The sequence below is a fragment of the Myotis daubentonii genome, chromosome 1 (genome assembly GCF_963259705.1).
Source record: "Myotis daubentonii chromosome 1, mMyoDau2.1, whole genome shotgun sequence".
Lineage (NCBI taxonomy): Eukaryota > Metazoa > Chordata > Mammalia > Chiroptera > Vespertilionidae > Myotis > Myotis daubentonii.
Window position 1 is genome coordinate 210,606,702 of NC_081840.1, and position 24,769 is coordinate 210,631,470.

A 24,769-nucleotide genomic window follows, 5' to 3' on the forward strand; every position below is an offset into this window, starting at 1 on the left:
ATAATTATCTCGGTTTCAAGTGCACAATTCTACACGACATTATCTGCACAATACAAAGTCTACTCTCCTTCCAATGCTTTCTTAATCTACATCTTTAGCTCTGAATTCTTTCCTCAATTTGACTCAAATTTCCAACCACCTCTTTAAGAATCACAGACTTCAGGCACCGTGACCTTAAAATACCCAAATCCAGCTCATGCTCTTTGCCCTAAAACAGGCTTCTCTCCCTCCTGTCTCCCAAATGCCTTCTAGGGAACTCGTTTTGAAACCTGGAAAGTGGCTTCTACTCTTCTCTCTCCTTACCCCATCTTTCCATCAGCTCTCTCACGATGAGCCCCAAACCTCAAGCGCTGGTCTAGGTCTGTACTTAATTCAGCCACAGCAAGACCCCTGACCAAGCGCCCTGCCCCTGGCCTCTCCCAGTGTATCTACCCACCCAGCCCACTCTCCACTGACAGCCTCGTCTTCTGAAACACAGCTCTGAGGGCCTCAGCCTGCCACTCACAAACATAGGGCTTCTCTCTCATCTCTTCCAAAACACCAACACCCCAGCCCGACCTTCGGAATCCCCATCATCTCTTCCCTGTGAGTTTCCTATTCACCACCTGGGCATGGGGCCGGGTCACTCCACTCCACTCAAACACACTCTGGGCTCCTGCTCCTTTGAATTTCCGCCTCCATGCCTTTGCTCATGTAGCTGCTTCCATCCAAATGCTCTTTCTCAGCCCCTGGATGAGACCCTGAAACCTCTCATTCAACCTATTCATTTTATCAGAAAACCCACCCATTCAGGGCTCTTTTTCTAGATCACACCAGATGCCCATGATTGCTTTTAACTGGGATGAAATATAGTCTTTGGGTTGAAATGTACTTATTAGGACTAAAATGCTTAAACCCACTAAATTAAAAAAATAAAATAGAGCAGCAGCAGGTGCCCACATCTCCAGTGTCTTGGAGTTTCCTTGTAGACTCCCAGGTCTTGCTGGGCTTGCACTGTCAAGGTTAACAGCAGGCAGGATGTGGGGGTGCGGGCTTTGGTGCCCATCCTGGGCTCTGCACAAAGGGCTTGAGAGCCCATCCCCCACAGAGAGGGGCCAGGGGGTTCCACTGCCTGTTTATTCAATCAGGATTAAAGAAAAAAATTGTCAGAGACCTAAATAGACCCCAAATCTGCAGAGAGAGGGGCTCCAGGACATAGTAGGCCTTTCTTAACACCCATATCCAAACCACATGGCTAGCTCCGAACTGGAAAACAATGGTTTTGAGAAGGACGACATTCAGTTCACGGTGTACAAACAGTCCTGACTATCCCGCTGATTCAAGCCAACAGTGAGATTGTCAAGAGGGATTTTCTGCATTTGGAAGATTATTACTTCTATGTCCCAAATGGCTCCTCGGAGGTTTTGCATCTCCCTCAGCCCCCTCCACTGCAGGACTACCGTATAAGTACCTCAGCACACCCCTGCCTGCCCCTCCATGAGGCAGCAACCGTGTCTTTCTCATCCTGGCACCTATGCCCCAAGCGCCCAGCTCAGAGGAGATGCACAATATCATGATCAACACTGAACTTGAAGGAGAAGCTGGCATTCTTGGCCAAGAATGTGGGAAATGTCATGGGGCTACTCTAAACGGTGTGGCAATTGCAAAACTACACAGAATTGCATGCTCTGGTGGTCTAGCACACTGAGGAATTTCCCTGGGGAAAAGTTCTAGCCATCACCATCTCAGCTCGCTTAGAGGGCGGAGAACTGACGAAATCAGACTCTGGCATGATGTTCTTTCTGCTACACTAACATTGGATAGTAGAACTGAAGGGCTGCCTTTACTGAAACTCCAGCATAACACAAATTCCTATGTATTATTACCTTCAAATGTAGGAAGAGAACCCCTTCCCGTCACCTAGAAACTCAAAAATACAGCTATTTTTGCCCAGCCAGCATGGCTCAGTGGTTGAGCATTGACTTATGAACCAGGAGGTCACGGTTGATTCCCGGTCAGGGCACATGCCCAGTTCCAGGCTCGATCCCAGTGTGGGGTGTGCAGTAGGCAGCCAATCAACGATTCTCTCTCATCTTTGATGCTTCTATCTCTCTCTCATTCTCCCTTCCTCTCTAAAATCAATAAAAATATTTTTTTAAAAAAAGAAATACAGCTATTTCTGGAACCATAAGAGGGTTGTGACCATAGTAAACGTATTAGCACTATTTCATGCCCATTATACAATTAATAATCAATGTACAAGGAGCTTTTGGTTTGTATTTCTAAAGTCAAATTTTACAAATCGCTAATATTTTAACTTTGGAAACTTACACGTATGAAAAAACAAAAGGCCGGACACAACAGAGACCAGCACAATGGGCCTGTGCGAACGTCTCTAAGCAAATATGGTCTCAAAGACCTCCCAGTGTGTTTTCACCGAAGGACCATTTCCTGTGGGTCCGCCCTGTGCACAAGACTTCCGCAAAATACCATTTGGTCAATTCTCTGCCTTCAGGGGCCTACAATTGTGGACTCTGCTAAACAAATAAACTTCCTTCCTATTTTTAAAGTTTTCCAAAATTGGAGAATCTACCTCTTGGGTTGGCACAGTATTTCCTGGACTTTAATAGCCGTAGAAGCGAAGAGATGAAGAAGACTTCAGAAACAGTGGGGCAGCCGCTCCCTTGTAGGGAAGGGGAATCTGAGGCAGAGTGTAACCTTGGGCAAGGTCACAGACCTGCTGGTGGCAGAGGCCTGTGGATTCTCTCTGCCCCATTTTCCCCTTCACCTGATCTACAGTGCTTGTGGCCTGACAAAACATTTCCCTCTTGTTCTGTACTGCTGAACCAGGGCTTGTGCTTAATGCATGCAGAATGTGATAAAACAACATTAGACTCTAAATATCATAGTGAGTATCAGGTGATGCAAAGACCTGTGGACTAAGTATCAGAACACCTCACCTCTGAGGGCTCCCTTTTTTTTTTAAATCAATGAATGAATGAATGACAGAACTAAGAAACTGTAAAGGTCTTCTCTATCCCGAAATTCCACGATGATGATGGTGGTGGCCGCAATGTTGTTAGTGCTTCTCTGTGTCGGGCATTGTTCCAAGTATGTTCCACAGCCTGGAGGATGGCTATGGTCCCCACTTTGTGGGTGAACACATTCGTGCCTAGAGAGAAGTGACTTGTTGGAGGTCATTTCTCCACTGGTAACAGGTGGAAAGAAGATGTGCCCCAGACCAATGGCTCCAGGGGCCCTCTGCTCCTTATCAGAGGTGGACAATCTAAGATGATGGGCCTGACTTGCAGTAACATTGACCTAGATTCCAAACTGAAAAGAATCATAGCAATCATTCAACACAGTGTCCTCATTTCACAGAGCAAGGCCTGGGGCCCAGGGAGGCATAACTTGAGATAAGTCAAGAAATATACTGGAAGCATATGTCTCTACTCCTACCACGTGGCCTGGACAAGCTCTTCCTAAAGAGCACCTGACAGTTTACACTCACTCACATCACTCATGTGACCCCCACACAGCGCTACCTCATAGGCAGCAGGGCAACGGTCATCATTCCCATGGCATCTGGCCAAGGCTCAACAGCAAACTCCGGGCGAACCTGGGCTCCTGCCCACGCCTTTCACTTCCTGTCTGGCGGACTGCCACGGGCTGGAGAAAACGCCCACTGTGGTCGCATTCTCCGGAGAGCCTACTCAGAATAGACTCTTCACACTGGGAACATTTTCCAGAGAAGCTGAATAACTATGCAACATGGCTTCATGGTGCTGTGAAAAGAATACCAGCTAATACGTGAACACCCCCTGAAGCTCCCAACTCAAGTAAATAAGAAAAGAGAAAACTCAGGTCTATGGTCCCCTCAAAACTGAACTCTTTCGGTCTATCCCAAGTGGCCCTAACCTCCCCACAATCTTGACCTGTCTTCGATTTTCCTATCAGTGACTTTTCCACTGATTTCCTGTTTTCATTTCCCCCTAATTAAGAACATTATGAAATTCAGGGATTCCAATATGATTAGTTCTACTTCCTGTATCGCACCAATGTTGCACACCTATTTTTACTTATTTTTTTAAACCGGTATTTGTTAAAGAGTACACACCTTATAGTGCCTATAAAATTATGAAAAAAAATATGAACTAATCTACTGTAAAGAACAGAAAATGAATGATTGCATGGAAGACTGGGAAAGTCATAAAGAGAGATTATAAACGGGCAGAAGGAAAATGTAGAGTGTGGGAAATGTGGTTTCAGAGTTGTTGGTATGCAAAATAATAATTAACAAATAAAAATACAGGAATAAACTCTGCTTTCACCGTGTACCTTAGTTGGGTGGGTGTCATCCCGTGCACTGAAATGTCCTGGTTCAATTCCAGGTGAGTGCATAGCTCTTCCGCCAGGGTCCCCAGTAGGGGGTGTGCAGGAGGGAGCTGATGGATGTTTAACTCTCTCTCTTAATATTGTACACCTATTTTTAAAAGCAAGTTAGTTATTCATTTTATGACCCTCGCCTAAGGGAGAAAAGTTCCTTTGTGGGAAAGATATTTTTCAAAGTTCTGACTGCCCTGTCCCATATCCTGAACCTGTATTGTAATCCCTTTATTACAAAGATGGCATAGGTTCAACAGATGAAATGTAAATATAGAGCCAGACAGTTCAAGCTTGAATCTTTTTTTTTTAATTGCTTAAAGTATTACAAAGGGTATTACATATGTATCCATTTTATCCCCCCGCCCTAGACAGTCCCCTAGCCTCCCCTATCACCCAGTGTCTTATGTCCATTGGTTATGCTTATATGCATCAAGCTTGAATCTTAACAGCTCTGCTACCTAATCTCTGAACTTCAGTTTCCTCACACTCCTTCTCCAAAAAATACAGGAGGCAGGAATAATACGATTGCTTCCACAATTATTTGGAAGTTGACTACTCCCAACATAACAACTGGCACATATTAAGTGCGCCAAAACGTAATTATCTCTTTCTTCCCACCACTGTATTTACGCTAATGTAATTTTTCCTCCTGTTAAATCCTCTTTGCAGCTGATGTTTTCTGCGCAAACTCAATCTCCCAAATCAGAAGAGGAGAGATCCATGAGACACTCCTACCCCACCTCCCACAGGCCACCCTCCTGGAAATGAGAACACTACGTGAAGACCGAGGGCCACTGCAGCCCAACACTAGGAGCCATGCTGGACTCCGGCAACTCCCATTCTCTTCCATACTCGGGTCCTGGCTTCTTCCTGCCCGCAGATCACACAGCCAGCTAGGCCTCCCCGGCTCTTGGCACTGATGACACCTTCCCATGTCCGAGGATCTCCACCCATCCCCCCAACAGATGCCCAGTGTCAGGCTTCCTTTCTTTGCCCTCTTCCTGGCAGGCACCTCAACCCACTCTGCAGTGCCATGTACAGACGCAGGTGACCACATCAAGTATTCCAACATACAATATATTGCTTGATAGACACACACACACTTTTGACTTTAGTGACATACTTTAGAGACAAAGCACAAACAAGTGAGCAGGGCAACATTAACAAGATATGCAAAAACCAGGGGTCCAAGAACTTGGGTTTCAGTTCTGCCACAAACCAGCTGTGTGATTGTTCAAATGTAATTACTTCATTGCTCTGGGTCTCCGTTTCCTCATGTAGAAAACAGCCAGTGGAATTACACTCAAGATTACATTCTGGTTACAGCAAAATGACCACCACCAGGCTAACCACAACTACTGGTGTGTGTGTGTGTGCGCGCCCGCGCGCGCACCCTAGGGTGTGCTTGGGTGAAAGAAAGGGCCTTTCTTAACGCCAAATCTCCCTATATCTGGGTAATTTCTTTAGCCTGATGTGCCTTCCTCAAGGTTAAAAATCACTGGTCTCAAAAACAAGGCAAAGAGTTGGAAAGCAACACTGAATAATTCCAAAACATGCTGGAAAACTACCACTAGTATTTCTCATTCCTTTCCACCATCTACATACGCCACCCATCAACTCAATCATCTTTCTCTTAAAGACCTTTAGCTCAGACCTCACCTCCTTCAAAGGTCTCCCTGGAAGTCCCAGCTGAGTGCCTCCCTCTGCATGCAGCTGAACTATCACATTTAGTTCTCTTCCCGGTGCCTTCTCCCTGCTAGACGACAAGCTGCATGAAGGCTGGGCCCAGGTCCTGCTCATCTCTGGGGCCACGATGCCCAGCACCACACATGCACTAAGCCATTGACTTAAATCACAAATTCAACCATGTTTTAAACAATTTACATTCACTAATGTTCTTCGCCATTTCCTAAGCACATTTTGAGGTTATTCAATTTTAAAAGAGGATCTATTTTTTTAAGATAAATACAGAATATACTAAATGAGAAAACAGGCTCAGCAAAGTTAACCAAAGTAAGTGAACAACGCCTGTGAGTTTAATCCCATTATAACACCTGACAGATGTAAAAATAATTTGCAGAAAAGGGACCAGCGCACAAGAACACTAAAAAAAAATTTTTCCATTATGTCTTTCTTATAAACCTAACAAACAGTGCGGTAGACTGCTGGTTCGTCACTCTTCCGAGAGTAAAATCCAAGATAAGAGAAATAATGGGAAACTAGGGAATACTTGTTTAGATTCACAAGTATACCCAATACAAAGTGTTGCTTTTCTGTTTTATAGATGTTCCTGAATGTCACTGCGTATTATAAAACAAAATTTTAAAGGACTAATTTATTATTTTTACTCATTATAAGTTAACAATCAAAAGAAAGGGGGGGGGGGTACTCCACATCGTATGTCATCAGGGAAATGCACATTAAAGCAACAATGAGACGCCACTACACGACTATTAGAATGGCCACAATCTGGAACCCTGACAAGGCCAAATGCAGGTGAGGGTGTGCAGCAACCGGAACTTTCTCTCACTGCTGGTGGGAGGCAAATGTTATAGCCACTTTGGTAGGCAGCTTGACAGCTGATGTTCTTCTGAGAAAACTCAGGCTCCCATATTAGAAGAGATACATTATACACTCCCACCCCATCTCCCACAGCTGCTGTGAAACCTATAACTGCTCTTTTTAAAAGTCTATTTAAAACTACACGTATTCTTACTGTATGATCCAGCAACTGTGCTCCCCGGTATTTACCCAAAGGAGGTGAAAACCTGTGTCCACACAAAAACCTGCTCGCAGATGTTTACAGCCGCTTTATTCATAATTGTCAAAACTTGGAAGCAACTAAGATGTCCTTCTATAGATGAACAGATAAACTTGGTCCGTCCAGGCAATGGAATATTATTCAGCACTAAAAAGTGAGCAATCAAGCCATGGAAAGACGCAAAAGAAACTTAAATGAACATTACTGAGAGAAAGCCAATCTGTAAAAGATATGTGCTTTACGATTCCAACTATATGAAATTCTGGAAAAGGCAAAATTATAAAGGTCAGTGGTTGCCAGGGGGTGAGGGGAGGAAGAGATGAGCAGGCAGAGCACAGAGGATTTTTAGGACTGTGGAGCTTTTTAGTATATATTATAGATACATATCATTATACATTTGTCCAAACACACAGAATATACAACATCAAGAATGAACTATAGACTTGGGTAATAATAATAATATGTCAGTGCAGATTTATCAACTGTAACAAGCATACCCACATGGCTGGGGATATTGTTAACGTGGGAGGCTATGCATGTGTGGGAACAAAGGATCTATGGGAAATCTCTGAACCTTCTGCTTAATTTTGCTGTGAAACCTATAATTGCTCTTTTTTAAAGTCTATTTTAAAATGAGAGGGGGGGCAATGAGTCTATTTATTTAATAATAATCTGATTCCTACTCTATTTTAGTATCCTAATGTTATTTGGGGTAAAGTTAAATATACTGAAAAAGAGGAAAGGCCAACAATGTATTTTTAAAATTCAATAAACTAAAGAGTTAATATGTAAAAAGTTCAAATTTTTTAAAAGGTGCAAGCATACACAATCAGATCATCAAACCTCAGAGGGAAGGTAGGGGAGGGTGGGGGTAAGGGGGAGAGCTCAACCAAAGAACTTGCATGCATGCATATAAGCCTAAACAATGGATACAGACACGGGGGGGGGGGGCACGGAGATGAGGGCATGAGCGGAGGCGTGGGGGGGGGTAAGGGGGAGATAAGGACACATATGTAATACCTTAATCAATAAAGGGGGGAAAAAGAGTACACAGTGTAAAATCTTCCTTCCACTCCTATTCCCCAGACACTCAACTTCAAGGTTACTGTTGATTTTAAGTTTTTAAGTTTTTACGTTTTACTTCATTAATTTCTACTATTATCCTCCCAGAAGATACAAGGAACAAACCTGAAATCTTGGCATTTGTTTAACAAAAAAAAAAAAAATAGCAGCTCCTGTGTCTGAAGGTAGCTGTAACAGAAAACACAGACAGTGAGAACTCTGCTACTCAAAGTGTGGTCCCCAGACCAGCAGCAGCAACATCGCCAGGGTGCTTGTTGCAAATGCAGGACCTTGGGTTCCATCCCAGACCTTCTCAAGCAGAAGTACATTTGAACAAGATGCCCTAGTGATCTGTAGGCACTGGCATAAAACACAACACCACCCCTGTGTTCATGGGGCTTACAGGCTAGGAGAGATGAAATATTCAAATAACTGTAACTCAAGGCCTCACACAGAATGGACGATGTGGCTATGAGAGTTTGGGCAAAGATCTGCTTTAGTCCCTACAGGGATCCCCACTGCCCCAGGACAGAATGCCAGCTCCTCTGAAGGGGTGTGCATGCCACATGCATCCTGGCCCCTGCTCACATGGCCGGGCTCACCCTCTGCTACTCCCTACAGCGGACTCTCCTTCCAGCCTGACCAGCAGCCTGTACCTGAGGCTCCTCCCACGTGCTTGCAGGCCTTTCCCTGCACTCTGCACGTGCTACTCCAACTGCCTGCCACCCTTGGGTGACTCCTCTTTGGCCACCTTCATGCGGGGCCAGAGCCTCCCTTCTCTCCCATGCCACAGCCCAGCTGGCGGGTGGTCTAACCTCCCCTTGCAGAGGAGCTCCTACAGGGCAGAGGACATGCCCTAGGGCTTATCATCTACCCTGTGTAGTACAATTCATCGAATGAATGAATGAATGAATGAGTGAGTAATCGGAGATGTTTCAGGGAAAGGGTGAAAGGTGGGGCAGAGGCACATATAGGCTAAGCTCAGTTTAGGGAGTGTGGAAAGCACACTACGTTTGCTTTTTTTCCCTTTAGGAGATCTGCTCTGGGCTCGTGGGTTAGGTGGAGTTTCTATCCCTGCTTTTCTCCATTCTCTCTTAGCAAAACCTCCCTGGGCTCCCAAAGCCAAGAGGAACTACTACCACCGCCACAAAAACGCCCCACAGGTTCTCAGCTGAAATCTCACTCAGGGCCACACTAGCTTTGCTGAGCAGAGTCAGCAAATTTTTCAAATTCTAGGGATGGTTTAACTATGACAAGTTTTCCCTCTTTACTAAACTCAAACATCCACTAATTAAAAGTCATATAAGTCTACAGGAGGGAAAAAAAACTTTTAATAAATTATTTTTAATTAACCCATCACATAAAGCTAGGACACACCGACATGGGACTGACTTTAAGCAAGACAGAAGAATTGCTGCCTGAACGCTGGCTAGTCAGATCACACCTTACAGGAGGCTGCTGTGTGCTGTGCAAACAGAAAGGCGAGTCCAACTGATCTCAGGCACCCGAGGTGGGCTGCTCCAGTGTACAGAAAACCTCAGAGGTAAATAAATAAGCCCAGTGGCTGGGCACAGCTGCGCCTGAAAGCCGTGGTTAGGAGCAGCTGAACAAAGGACATGCTGCACTTGGACTCAACACAGAAGCAATTAGTTGCCTGGCCATTTGCAGCAACCTCAGACAAACAAGACAGCAAAGCCACTGGGTCGCATCATCTCCGAAGATAAAGAACGATGATGTATCCACTGGTGCTCCTTCCTTACTCCCCAAGTCCCAGCCACCACTCTCACCTCCTGCCCGAACCACAACAGTCTGCGCAGTCTCTCTGCTTCCAGGGCCTGATGTCACTCCCGCTCTTTCACACCCTCTAATGGCATCCATTGCACTGTAAAGAGAATCCAAACCTGTATGGTGCCTACAGAGCCTTAAATGGTCTGGCCCAGATTACCCCTCTGGGCTCAGGGTCTACCTGCCTGCTCCCTGCTGCTTCCACAGGCCCACCGGGTGCCACCTCCAGGCCTTGCAAGGTCCCTGCTGCTCCCTCTGCCTGGACCATGTTTAGTGCCCTCTTACCCACTCTGATGAAATGTCACCTCCTCGCCACCGCAGACCCCAGTCACTCCATCAAACTGCCTTGTTTACTGCCTAGCACTCACCACCATCTGAAACTACCTTGGTCATCTGTTAGCCTACTTCTCCTACCGGCTGTCCCTCCTGTTTAGCATTCAAGCTCCACAAAAACATGGACTAGGTGTGCCTTGTCCACTACTTAATCTCCAATTCTTCAAATGGTACCTGACACATAGTAGGTGCCCCATAAATATCTGCATCAAAAAGATCTTGTTAAATGACTTATTAAATGAATAATGGCTGCAAACCTATGTTTTAAACAAGGCCAAATATGAGAGATCTGGTATTATATAACATATCTATTAGTAATCGGTTGTTTGTTTTACAGAAGGATTCATTCCTTCCCTAACGCATTTTTAAGTATTTGGCTTACGAAACTTCAGTGTGGATTTTTTTAAAGGCTAAACCCATTGGGCAAAGTGAACTAACTCCTCCAGGGCATGAGCAGGGCCTGGTACACAGAAGGCACCCAATAAACATCTGCTGAATAAATACATGAGCCCTGGAAAATAACTTCATATAAGGCCTAAACTATATGAAACTGCACTTGGATTTGAGAACACAGGAAATTTGACTGTATTTAGGTCCCATTTTCCATTTTACCTGATAAATGGACTTATATATTTATAATCCACTAATCTGAGGTACTAGCAATAATCTTTCTTAACTATAATCTTTACAAGCAGGTGCAATTCAGAAAGTCGCCGGGCAGTTCTGCTTTGGCATAGAAATACTCTAAACTGCCAGGTTGCTGGAGTGTGGGTTTAGTGTGAACATCACAAAGCTTGGGAGGTTTGTTTTTACTTATAATCTATGTAAAAAACTCAAGAAAGCACACCTCTCTATAATCCGGGTCCGTTTGTGATACAATGCATGCCTGCTTTAACATTCCAGGTCATGCCCAATACAAAACAAACAAACAAACAAAAAAGCATATTATGTTTTCTTTTTTTAACAGATAATCTCTTTGAAATAAAATTCTTCCCTGTTTTGGCTTTATTCTTACACCATAAAATGGCTCACTGTAAATAGTCATGCAATATTAATGCATCACCCAAGAAAAACAAATTCATGTTCAGGTATCCATCTGCTCCTAGTTACATCCACTCCCCTTTCCTACCAGCTGTTGAGGTGCAGTTTGCAAAGGTCAAAATTGAAAATAAACTTAGATGTGAGATGTGTGCTATATCATTTGTGTGTTTTTGAAGGGTCATCCTAAAACCAAATATAAATGCACTTGGGGATTATGCACATTGTGTGCATTATCTGTGCCTCTTGCTTTTCTGCTTTTAAAAACATTCCCTAATCTATAATGCAAGGTGTGTTAATGACTTCTCTAAACTGAAAACCAAATAAGTTCCATAGATAGTCACTCTTATAATCTATAGCCCCAATAAATGAACTTTCATATTCTAAAAGCTCTTACAAAATAACGTATTGTCTATAAAAATCAATTCCAGGATGCAATTCATAATAGCACACCACCTACAAGAAATAAAATATAAAGTAACAATATTTTTTAAAATTATGCTGACAAGTGAAAAATCTGCTCCAAAAACAATTCAGTTTGTTGTTGTTTTTGTTCTGAAGTTTAAATAGCTTTGGAATAACATGATTCAGAATTTAGATCCCATTATTAACATAGAGTTCATTTACATAAGCTTTTCAAAAGTGTTGCTAGTTGGCTGACAATCCTTATAAAAGTCATTATTATTATTATTATTATTATTATTATTATTATTTTAAATAAGGCTTTGGTCTGGTGTTCTCACTGTTACCTCTGCAGGCCAATGTAAACTACAAAATCCATCTCACTCCCATAGAGAAAAGTATTTTATTAAATACATTTTGGAAAAGTAAATAAAACTATCAAACAGTACTGGCAATATGTTGGGTTTTGCTTTGTTTTTTTGTTTTTTTAGATTTACTTCTTATTGATTTTAAAATTAAAAAACATGAGTTTCTATTTTTTTCTCCTTTTGGCCTTACAGCATAAATATATAAAAATAGATTCAAATCCTCAACCTAGAATCGGTAAGTAAAATATAACCAGACCACACAGCGTGAATTACATTTTAAACTACATAATATCATTTTTTAAAATTAGCATTATTTATAAAATCCATTATATCAGCTGTCAGTTCCAACCAGAAAATCTGGGCATTATCAATTTTTCTTTAGCAAAAAGTGATTGATTCAAAACTTTTTTGTCATTTCATTTTCCCACCAGCTGTGTTTCAGGAAGTGAAGATTCGCCGAGGCTTCCGTGATGGAATAGGGCATAGCACCTGTCTAATAACTAATCTTATTCAGTTTCTGTGTCTCCGCTTTATTAAAACCTAAACGACAGGCAGAGCCTTACCTGCCTCATTAACAGGTATTCATAGAAATGCACTTTAAAATGACACTCTAAAAGCGCTGCATCATAACTACAGCTATAACGACCACCTAATTAGTATCCATAAAGGGTCACAGAATGGCTAAGGGGTTTTCTCAATGTGAGCTTATTACTCAAACTGCCATACCCCGGGAGCAGCCCTGGGGAGCAAGAAAGATGCCCCATGGCCCTGCTGGCCCTAGAGGCTGCGAGGGATGCAACTTTCAAACCATACAACACCTGGTACCCCGGGTGGCATTATTCTATTACTATGTTCTCGGGCTGGTGGGAACTCTGGAAATCGACTCCAACGGCTTCCTTTTAGCAGCAGTGAAACTGGTCTGGATTGGTAACGCTCGGTGATTCTGACAGCGCCAGCGATCTGAAAATAAAACTTTCAGGAAACAGAGAGCAAAGAACTGACGTCTAAAACTCAGACTTCAAAACCTTGCTATTGAAACCAGGGAGTTAAAAACAAAGGACAGGCACCCACCCTCTGGGTGCACCGAGTTCATCAGCCTTGTGGACATCCTCAGTGTACCATCCCAGACAACCAATCACACACCGAGATCGAGGAGGATGCTACACAGCCCCCAAGCCGGAGGGAACGCACCTAGCGGGGAGTCCACGGCGCCAGGGGGGGTTGGGGAGCGGGAGCTGCCGAGCCTGAACGGCTGATAGCCAGGTGCGAACCCCTGGGTCCCGGTGGTCAGCCTCAGTCTCCCCATCTGTGAAATGGGCGTGACACCACTTGCCCCTTTGCTCCACCGGACGGACACGAATGAATGAGAACCACCAGGACAACCACCGGGATGCACTGGCCGCTCTCCCCGCGGACCCGGGGCTGCGGGGCGCCCCCGCCGCGGGCGGCCCGGGCTCAGTCGGACCCCCGGCCGCTAGCGCTCCCGGCGCTCCGGACTCCCCGACGGCCCGACAGTTACAACTGTTCCCCGGACCGCGCCCGCCGGGACGCCAGCCCCCAGGGCCGTCCGCTCCGGTAACGGACGCCGCCTACCTTGGCCACCCAGCTGAACAATGGTGACATTGCGGGCCCGGCGGAGGCTCCTCGCCCGCCGCTCCCGCTCACTCCCGCCGCCGGCTCGTGGAGCGGCGGGCAGCCGGGGGCGGGCTCGGGGCGCGGCGGGGCGCGGGCATGGCTCCCCCGCGCAGGCGGCAGCGGCGGCGGCTCCTCCCCACGCGTCACTGCTGGAGGGGTCGCCCGCGGGACTGCCGGACCCAGAAAGGGAAGTGGGTGGGGACAACGCGGGGAGGGAGGGGGAGGGGAGCGCCAGCCCCGCCTTCACCGCCCCCCCCCCCCCCCGCACCACCCGCTGACTCGGGCGCGCGGCGGGAAGTTGGGAGGTGCTGGGGTCCCCCTGCTCCGGGCTGCCCCGCGCGCAGCTCGGGGAGGAGGAGTCCAAACCCTGAAGACCAGGGCCGCGGCTTCTCAACTAGAAATCCCGGGCTCTGCGGTTTGAGAAAAGCCCAGAGTTGGAGAGAACACAAAGCCCGCCCAACTTTCCAGGGGTTACCCCCACCCCTAAAGTCGGGAGATGGCTGGTAACAAAAGGACTAGTGTTTCCCCGGCCCCTAATAACCTTTATGTAATCGAAGGTGGTTTTCTCCGAGGCAGACAACTCGGCTATTGAGACTAGAAAGGGGCGGAGGAAAAGAACCTCCAGCTCCTGCCAGCCCAGGGTTGTAGCGACTGAGAAACGTTGCTTTCACCGGTTCTCTTCCAGGGCGAGAAGATAAGACAAGTGTAGTCAGTCAGTTTATAGCTACAAAGGTTAGACTGAGTTTCAAACTCAGGTACCTGAGAGTTCCACGTTGAAAAAATAAATAAAATTAAAAAGGCCAAAGGTCTCGTAACGGATGCATGTGTCACGCATGCTGAGCCACTCACTGAGTTCCAATTAGCCACCCCGGCCCAAGAAGTTCGCTTCTCTTTCCTTTTGTCATATCAATTGTGCATTATCTTCATGATAGGTCAGTAAGCGCTTTTAATGATATTCCCCAAATGCATCTGAGTTAGGTGGGTATATTAGTTGTCTATTGCCGAGTTACAAAATAACCCAAATCTGAGACGCTGAAAACAACAGTTTCTGGCTCAAGGTCTCTCTTGAGATTGCTGTTAGCTGGGGTTTGCAGGCACCTCAAGACTGGGCTGGGACTGAAGGGACCCCTTTCGCTGTCACTCACTAGCTGTTTTCAGGGTTCGGTTCCTTGCAGGCCCTGGGTCTCTGCCTCGGTTTCTTGCTGCATCATGGTGGTCTTCTCACAAGTCATCCAAGAAAACGCTCAGGTCCAAGAAGGAAGTCAGTTGTATAAACCAGGGATTTTCATCCTTTTTCTTCCAGAGGCAACATTAATGAATGACTAAAATTCTGTGGCACACCAAAAAATATCTTTTGTCGATTTGACCAAAAAAAAAAATAGGTATAATTTTGATTCATTCACACTGGACGGCTATTGTGGTGTTGGCTGTTGTTATTTTTTTATTTGGCAAACTAAAGGAAAAGAGGTCATTGCCCCTGGCTACATAGTTACATATTGCACGTTTTAAAAATTATTGCGGCCCACGGGTTGAAAATCACTGGTATAAACTAACATCAGAAGTTCCATCCCAAGACTTCTGCTGTACTCTATTTACTGAAAGTAAGGAAATTAAGTCTAGTCCGCATTCCAGGCATGAGTACCAAGCGGAGCATCATGGGACAGAGGGAGGGGGTTGGTGGAGGTGGGCAGGGGATGTCAACTCTTTTTTTTCTCCTTCCCAGTAGGGTGCATGGGAATAAGATACAGGATAAAGGCATGGGTGAGTCAAAAGTGATATCATTCTAACAGAGGTATCTGGATAATTGAAAATAGCCTTAGAAGCCTCCTAGGGAAGTGGCTTTCTTTTATTCTTTTAAGCAGAGAGGTTCCCTAAAGAAATTAAAAGGTAGAAAAGGAGAGTGCATTTGTCGTCATTTAACCACATCTTTCCCTGTTACCACATCACTTCCCCAGCAAGGAAGAGATGGAGGCTGAGAGCTCCATTAAAGTCAAAGACCAGCAGCCTCGATATCACCTGACAATGTGTTAGAAATGCAGGCCCTGCCCTAATCCACATCTACTGAGTCAGAGCCTTCATTTCACCATGAGTCCAGGTAGCACATTAAGTTTGAGAATGCACTTGTATGTGAGATTTATTGACACTGGTCTAATAATAATAGTCATAAATTACTAGCAACAACCCCCCAAGAAGGCAGCTAAAATTGTCCTGTGACCTTGGAATGGTGTGAACTAGCTGAGCTAGAGAGAAATCTCGAGAGTTCCTAGGCAACAACATAGTTTTGATGGGAGTGCATGGGCAGCTGAGGACCCGGTAGAGCGAGCTGGACCGATGACAAACATCGTCATGTGCCATCACTCCACCACTCCCTCCCCCAGCTTTGCAGGAACTTAGAAGCAACACTGGGGAGAGAATAAGAGGAGCCCGAAGTTGACTAAGGAAACCGGAATTACCTCTAACTGATTCAGACCCATTTTCTGCTACTTGGGTAGGAGGTGGGGATGCCAAACACACACACACACACACACACACACACACACACACACACACACACACACTTTTTTTTCATTAAATTTAGGAGAATAAAAATTGCACTTCTTACCAAAAAAATTTGAATTCAGACCAAATCCTGAATGTAATACAGTACAACGGGATAGTGTGTAGGTGAAATAGGGAAGCTTTTCAACAAAAGCTTCATTTGTTTAAACCTGAATCCACATCTCCACATACAGTGGGGGCTCTTGCAGAGCTTGGTCTGAACTTGCCTAAAGCTTACATATCTTTTAGACGCACAGAGGTCTCCCTCTGCTCCAGGTCTCCCTGGTCCAGGACCGGGCAAAATCACTCATTTCATGGGAACCTAAGTGCCTTTCCACAGGGTAGATTTGTAAGGTGTGGAGCTCTAACACCAAATATTTTAAGAAATACACATGAAAGATCTTATTTTAATTCACTACCAACATGTGGCTTACCAGTCCCACCACACAAAGAGATTCTGTTATAATCTGAAATTTCATTACAGGGAAACTGTTGACATCAGACAAACTAACTGATCCCACACCCAAATTGATAAATTTTTCTTAAAACATCACACTCCCTCCCATCTGAAAAAATGTATCCTTTTCCCAAGAAACTGGACATTCCCCCAGGAAAGAACTGTATGTAGACCAGGGATCAGAAACTTTTAACAGCTTCCTGTGAATCTCATTCAGCCAGAATTGAGAATCGCTGCAGACAGGACAGTCAGTGCTCAAAGATGCTGATGGTTCTGAGACCTGATTGTCTATCAGAGTTATCTGTGGTGGGGTGGGGGGGGGGGGAATGTAGGTGGGGAAGGAAGGCTGATAATGTGGCAGCTCTAGGGCAGGGTCTAATTCTCAGAGACCTCAGAGGGTAGGCAGGTCATATAAATGTGGGAAGAAGGGAAGAAGGCCATGTATGAGACAATAAGGAATGAATGAACTGGGGCATCTTGGAGAAGGTGTGCTCAATTATTAAAACTCCACCCGCCAAGCAAAATGTGTCAGCCAAATGAATTCAGCCTGAGAGATTAATATTGGTGGTGACCTCTAGGTCTGCTTAAGCTTGGAGAAGTGTGTGTGTGTGTGTGTATTTTTTCTCCTAAAGTGATTCTGATTGTCAAGTAGAATTGACAAGCACTTCCATAGTTCTAGATCACTTATTTAAAAATAAATTTTTTAAAAAAGATGTGGTTGCTCTGTGGAGAGGAATAGACTATCCAGATAGGACTGTAGAGATCTAAACAAATAGGATCTACAGAAAATACAATACTTTAAAAGGATTATTTAATCTCTCACCATCTCAGTTTTCCTGAGACATTGAGGAAGGAGTTGAAAAAAGGGAGAAGGGCAGGAACTGGAAGAATTACTCCCCTATAAGTCTCCCCCACAACCCCCCCCCCCCCCCCCCGCAAACAAACCCTTACACTCCTGCCCCACTCTTCTGCCATTTTCCTCCTTTCGGGAGGAGCAAGAGGCAAGGACAGCGCAACCTTCTGAGAGTTGGGAGGTTCACAGAGAGGCTGCTGTCCAACTCAGATGTGGAAGGCAGGAAGATGCAAAAGCATGACCTCACCCTACCAGCCTGTTCCCCCCAGTTCCCTACAGGACCTGGTTAAAAACCACTGCAATACCAACAACAAGGAAACTCAACTTCAAATGAATCAGAACCACTTGACACTTGGCAACTACAATCGACAATATGTGTGTGTTTTTCCACACCACCAAATACTGCTCTGACACCAGCCTGGGAGGCCTACAGTTCAACTCAGTTCTGACTCTGTCTACCTGGAGATCCCGTCAGGTCCCACGGATTACAGGCTTGATCCTACCACGCTGTCCCCTCTTCCCCACTTCAGATGCCAGTCACAAATCCAGGCTGTCACCTGTGCTTCTGACCAACTGGCTATAAGTCACAGGCTCTCACAACCCCTTTCTTGGGTTCAATTAATTTATAGCACAGCTAACAGAACTCAGAGAAACCTTTCACTTACGAGTTTAATGGTTTATTACAAAAGGCTGTAACTCAGGAACAGCGGATGGAAGAGATGAAGATGGCGAGGTATGGAGAAAGCGCACAGACCTGCCGTGCCCTCCGGGAGCGGCACTCTTCCTGCTTCCGCAGGTGCTCACCGACCTGGAAGTTCCCTGAACCCCATCACGGGGGTTTTTATGGCGGTTCCATTATATAAACATAATTGGTTAGATCACTAGCAGTTGGTGAGTGAAGTCAATCTCCAACTCCTCTCCCCTCCCCGGAGGTTAGGGAGTGAGACTGAAAACTTCAACCCTTTAATCCTGTGGTTGGTTCCCCTGGCAACCAACCTCCAACCTTTGCTGACTTAGTCGCCTCATTAACATAACAAAAGACACCTTTCTCATTCTCTTCCCAGGAAATTCCAAGGGTTTGATGAGCTCTGTGCCAGGAAGGGGGACAAAGACCAAATATAAAGGGTGTTCCCCCTGAAAAAAATGTATACACACATTAACAGCTGATAGCTCAATTTTGAATATGAAATGTATTTTAATAAACGCTGTCTTTATAATTATTCAAAGTGTGTGTATACATGTGGGGGGACACCCTATATGTTTCTTATTAGAAATCACAGTATCACAGCAGCTGATCAGCAGTTTATTCAGTTCCAGAATATTCATCAGCACCTGTTGTATAAAGCAACACGTGTCCTTACAAGAAACAGCAAAAGTGATCACACCTGAACCCCTCAAGGGGCAGAGAGGGGAGCAGGAAGATCAGGCAGGGAAGAGAGGCCAGAGGAACAAAAGGTAGCTGCCTGGCTGGGAGACTTCAGGATTTCTTTCTAGAGCTGGTGATGAGGGAGGGGCTTTCCAGGAAGGAGGACCCCAGCTGCACCCACGGATAGAGGACTGGCCTTCACCTCCTGCAAGCAAGCCCTACTAGGACAGATAGGGCAGAAATAAGAGAGAGAATATTAGTAAATTGTAGTTTGACAGCGTGCAATCATACCTCACCAGTGTAAAAGTCTGTTTCAAGAAAAATATTTGCTGAGGATACTATCAAGTCCAGAAAAGTCATTATATATATACACTGAGTGGCCAGATTATTATGACTGGCCAGATTATTATAACCACCCCATCAGTACTTCATTGACACTTCCAAAAATACTGAATATTGAAAACTTCCTAAGCAAATACTCTCAAGGTTTTATTATTATTATTTGCATAACTAATTCACTTCATTGTACTGATGGGGTGGTCATAATAATCTGGCCACTCATAATAATTTGGCCACTCAGTATGTATGTATATGTATGTGTGTGTGTGTGTGTGTGTGTGTGTATATATATATATATATATGAATGAATTAAAAACATATGTCCATGAAACAATGTGTACTTGACTGTTCACGATAGCATTATTCAAAATGGCTAAAAAGTGAAAACCACCTAAATGTCCATCATCAATTAAAGAATGAATAAACAAAATGTAGTATACCCATACAATGGAATATTATCCTATGTGATAAAAGGTTAATAGGCAAATTGTCCCCTCGGGAGTTTGACCGCTCACTATGATCTGCACTGACCACCAGGGGGCGGTGCGGAACAAAGGAAGGCTCCGGCTGGCAGCTGGCAGCCGGGGAAGGAAGGCCCCAATAGGCCCTGATCACCAGCCAGACCTAGGGACTCTACCTGTGCACGAATTTCGTGTACTGGGCCTCGAGTTTGGTCATAAAAAGGAATAAAGTACTGATACATGTTAAGACATAAATGGACGTTAAAAACATTACAATGAGTGAAAGAAACCAGGCTCAAGAGACTATATATTGTACTAGAGGCCCAGTGCACAAAATTCATGCATGGGTGAAGTCCCTAGGCCTGGTCAGCGATCGAAGCGCGAGCATCTGGCGTGGAAGAGCAGGTCCCAGCTGACCTCTGGACCCTAGGCACACCTGGGCCTTCGTGCACCCCCCTCCGCCTGAGTCATGGCACCCAAGTGCCCACAGGGAGATGCAGTGAGCACAGCTGGACACTGCAGGCCGGGGTGCAGCATGGACCTCTGGGACACCCAGCAACACTGCATGGAAGCCGAGTGGGCAGCACACTCTCTCCCGGCCGGCCTTGCAGACCGGCTCCTGCACGAACCCATGGGGAGCCTTGCAGAACCCATGGGGAACCTGACTGGTCCCTGCATTCCCGGCAGCTGCAACCCGGCTCACCCGGAAGAGGCCACGTGGGTTCAAGATGGGCTTCCTGCAGGCGCCCACCTGGCACCTGAGCGCCGGTGTGTGAGCCCTGGCATCCCGGGGGAGGGTAGCAGGGGGAGTGAGAGCAAGCTTGGCAGACACCCACATTCTCACCGCACCTCCATCCCTGTCACCCCCACCCCCAGGTAGCCGGTGAGAGGTCACAGTGCATCGCCGATGCCCACCATGTTCCGCGCTGCCCCCTGGTGGTCAACACACATCATAGCAAGCGGTCAAACACCCAGTTGAACGACCGCCTGAGGGGACAATTTTCACATTAGGCTTTTATTATATAGGATGGTTCCATTTATAAGAAATATCTAAAATAAGCAATCCATAGAGACAGGCAGTAGATTCATGGTTTCCAGAGACTGGTGGGGAGGGAAAAATGAGGAGTGACTGCAAATGAGTTTCTTTTTGGGGTGATGAAATTATTTTGGAATTAGTGGTGATGTGACTATACTAAGTATCCAAATTTCATAGTATGTGAATTATATCTTAATTTTTAAAATCCCTCTATGTGATGATAGTTGAATGACTTTAGGTGAATTAATTTCCTGAGGCTTTATAATAATAGAACCCACACTTCAAAGGGCTGCTTTCAGGGTGAAATAAGATGCATATAAAGCACTCAGTTTGAGTCCTTGCTTATAGTAAGTGCTCAGCAAATGATAGCTGTAGTAGTAACAGTAGTCGTAGCAGTGATTGCTGTTGGTTAATAATGGGTATGTGCGGTGGTTCATTTTACTGTCAATTGGTCTGGACTAAGGCACACTCAGATAGCTGGTAACCATTACTTCAGGGTGTATCTGTGAGGGTGCCTCTGGATAGAGATTAGCGCTTGAGTCAGTAAAGACTGCCCATCAGTGTTGGGTGGACATCCCCCAGTCTTTGGCCTGAACAGAACAGAAAGGCAGAAGGACAAATGTGCTCTGTGCTTGAGCCGAGACATCCATCTTCTCCTGCCCTTGAACATCAGCCCTCCTGGTTCTCCAGCCTTCGGACTCAGACCACGACTTCCACCATCGAACCCCCAGTTCTCAGGCCTTGGACTTGTGCTGAGTTACACCATCAGCTTTCCTAAGTCTCCATCCTTTAGATGGCAAACCCTGGGACTTCTCGGCCTCTATAACCACATGAACCAATTCCTATAATAAATGTCCGAGCGAGAGAGAGAGAGAGAGAGAGAGAGAGAGAGAGAGAATTGTTTCTGTTTCTCTGGAGAACCTTGACTAATGCAGTATGTTATTAATGTAGAAATAATACAGAAGTGATGGGATAGAGGTCTCAAGATCTTGGTTGGCTTTATACACAGGACAAACAGTTGAGATCAAACAGGAGATTGTGTGTTAGCCAAAACTAATTCTGGGCTGGGTGGGCCCCGGATGTCTCTCAATATTTCCTCTCCCTTTTTATGAGTTGCTATGTCTAGCAGCATGACTGTGCTCCATTTGTTACTTTGTAAGCCACACAGTGAATCCTCCAAGTTTCTCTGGCAAATTCCTATCATTCTAGCTGGGCAGACTTGGAGTGCACAAGCATTACTACCCCTGCTCACCTCCCCGCAGCTCAGAAATTCCTCCCTCAGCAACAGATTCTGTTCACTCACACTCCCCTACCACTCTTGCCCACAATCCTTTCTCTCAAGCACACACGTGCACTCACGTTTTAAATCATGCTAACTTAAAAAGCAGAGTCTCTGAGTAACAGGACCGAGTACTCCCAAGACTGGCTTCTGAGCCAAGGTACTCAATAAATCGGTGAATGAGTGAAAAAAGTGAAGGGGGAAGTAAAAGGACAAATTTGAAGGCTTATTTGGAGGTAGACAAGTTCAGGTGACAGCTAAAGAACATTGCACTTTGATAGAACTATGTCAACGTTTAAATTAAGGTCTCTGATTTTATGTTTCGTTTGGAAAGGGAACCAACATTTGCCACCCTGAAGTTGCCTTTTTGGGATAGTGATTTTTAAGCTGTTGATTAAGAAACAAAAGACTCAGAAAGAATCTTTGAACCACCCACCCCACCTGCCTGCCCAAGAGATTCAGACAGAGAAACCTGCTTCAGGGAGATCTTCGGATGTTCTCCTGAGCCTAGAATTAAGTGTGGTGAACAAGGGGGCTGCAGGCTGTGCCCGTTAGCCAGATACCTCTGTGTCCCTCTCTCTTCCTCAACTACCTATACATCATCCATTCTCAATTCTAAAATCTAATACCCCATCCCCCCTTTTCTCCTTCACCCAAAATGTCTTGTATACCCAACGCTGCCCCACTGCTTTTGGAATTCCCACGCCTATGTGAATTCCCCACGCACATATATTAAAACTGATTCTCTCCTGTTCATCTTTCTGTTAACAGGATTATTAACCCAGCCTTGAAGAACTTAGAAGGAGGGAGGAAAAGTATTATTTTTTTTTAGGCCCCACAATTGTGTGTCCAGTCGTAGTTTCTTGCAAGCCAGAATACTAGCAAGCAGATTTAATAAAAACATTTTCAGTGGTTCCGGCCACCTTCACTTCACTGTATTTATCCAGAAGCCTTGCAAAATTAAACGCTGGCTGCAGCCCCACTAGAACACTGAGACTGCAGTGTAAGAAGGAGAGCCATTGAACGTGTAGCTCCAGAGGGAACCAGACAGTAAGCAACCACCTAAAGAAAAAAGTTCACAGCCGTTTCGGATGCTTTTTTTTGTCTCTGCACTCGCCAGTCTTGTTAAAACAGGATTTTACTTTTTGACGCAAATTTATCGCTTCATGAAAATGCTTGTGACATTTCTAAACCAGCTAAATTAATATACTAAACATCTCTTTCCCTCTCACTATTTTTGCTTAATATATGTAGTTATCATGTTCACTTTTCAGTTGGCAAGACATTCCAAAAATAGAAACAGTGTTTTTCTATTTTTAGCTCAGCCTATAAAGTTTAAGCAAATAATCTTCTCTCCAAAGTACTGAACACACATGTTTCAAATTCATGGAAAAACCCAGCGGCAATGAGCTCATAAAAGAAAAACACTGAAAATTTAGTCAAAGATTCTGACATCCTCACCCTGCGTTATAACTAAATATAGATGCTCGGCTTTAAACTCAGACATTTTCATTATAATTTATAATGGAAACATTAAAAACACCACTTACATAGCACTAATTTCACTAAAAAATAACTTTTTCTCTAAACTAAAGTTCAGGTTTCTCCTTAAAAATTAGACGGAAAAAATAATTCCTATCTCCTGATCAAACATACCGGTGAATAAAAATCAGCCCAGCCAGTGTGGCTCAACCTATGAACGAGGAGGTCACTGCTTGATTCCTGGTCAGGGCACATGCCCACATTATGGGCTCAATCCCCAATGGGGGGCATGGAGGAGGCAGCCAATCATTGATTCTCTCTCCTCATTGATGTTTCTATCTCTCTCTCCCTCTCCCTTCCTCCCTGAAATCAATAAAAATATTTTTTAAAACATGTTTTAAAAATCAGATCTAACTTTCCTTTCTTCCTATAATAAATCATCATTTTCTTTTCTTTAAAAAAGACAGTTTACTTTTGATTAGAATTATTTCCCACTTCTAAAACAATTTCTATTTGCTCATCTTCATTTAGTTCTTTAAAATGATCAAGTTTTGCCCTAACTGGTTTGGCTCATTGGATAGAGCATCAGCCTGCAGACTCAAGGGCCCCAGGTTTGATTCCGGTCAAGGGCATGTACCTTGGTTGCGGGCACATACCCAGTAGGGAATGTGCAGGAAGCAGCTGATCGATGTTTCTCTCTCATCGATGTTTCTAACTCTCTATCCCTCTCCCTTCCTTTCTGTAAAAAATCAATAAAATATATATTTTTAAAAAGTTTTAAGATGATCAAGTTTCAATCCAGCAATCTCACTCCATATTTACCCAAATAAATTGAAAACTTATGTCCACACAAAGTCCCGCGCATGGATGTCTTTAGCAGCTTTATTATAATTACCAAAACTTGGAAGCATCCAAGATGGCATTTCACAGGGGAATGGCCCCAGAGAGATAATCTGTCCCTTCCCCCATGTGCAGACAGGCGAGAAGATGACCTCTGTGAACGAGGCAGCCGGCCATCACCAGGCACCGAATCGGTCAGCACCTTGATCTTGAACTTCCCAGCCTCCACAGCTGTGAGCAATAAATGTCTGTTGTTTGTAAGCCACTTGGTCTATGGTGTTTTTGTCATAGCAACCCGAATGGACCCAAACAAGTAATAACAATAGTAACAGGATATAATGTGTATTGAGTGCTTGCTACCTTCAAGAT

The 24,769-nt window shown here is 44.8% G+C and overlaps 1 protein-coding gene across 6 annotated transcripts in view; it reads right to left on the minus strand.

Moving 5' to 3' along the window:
* TBC1D1 (TBC1 domain family member 1) overlaps positions 1–24,769 on the minus strand; it is a 210,709-nt gene that overhangs the window by 119,012 nt on the left and 66,928 nt on the right. The window contains exon 1 of one of the 6 annotated variants that reach the window (XM_059673456.1): positions 13,708–13,897. The exons of the other annotated variants lie outside the window; for them this stretch is intronic. Coding sequence (XP_059529439.1) covers positions 13,708–13,737 — 30 coding nt within the window. The 5' untranslated portion in view covers positions 13,738–13,897. Of the gene's footprint in view, positions 1–13,707; positions 13,898–24,769 lie in introns of those variants that run through there. 6 annotated transcript variants of the gene reach the window in all.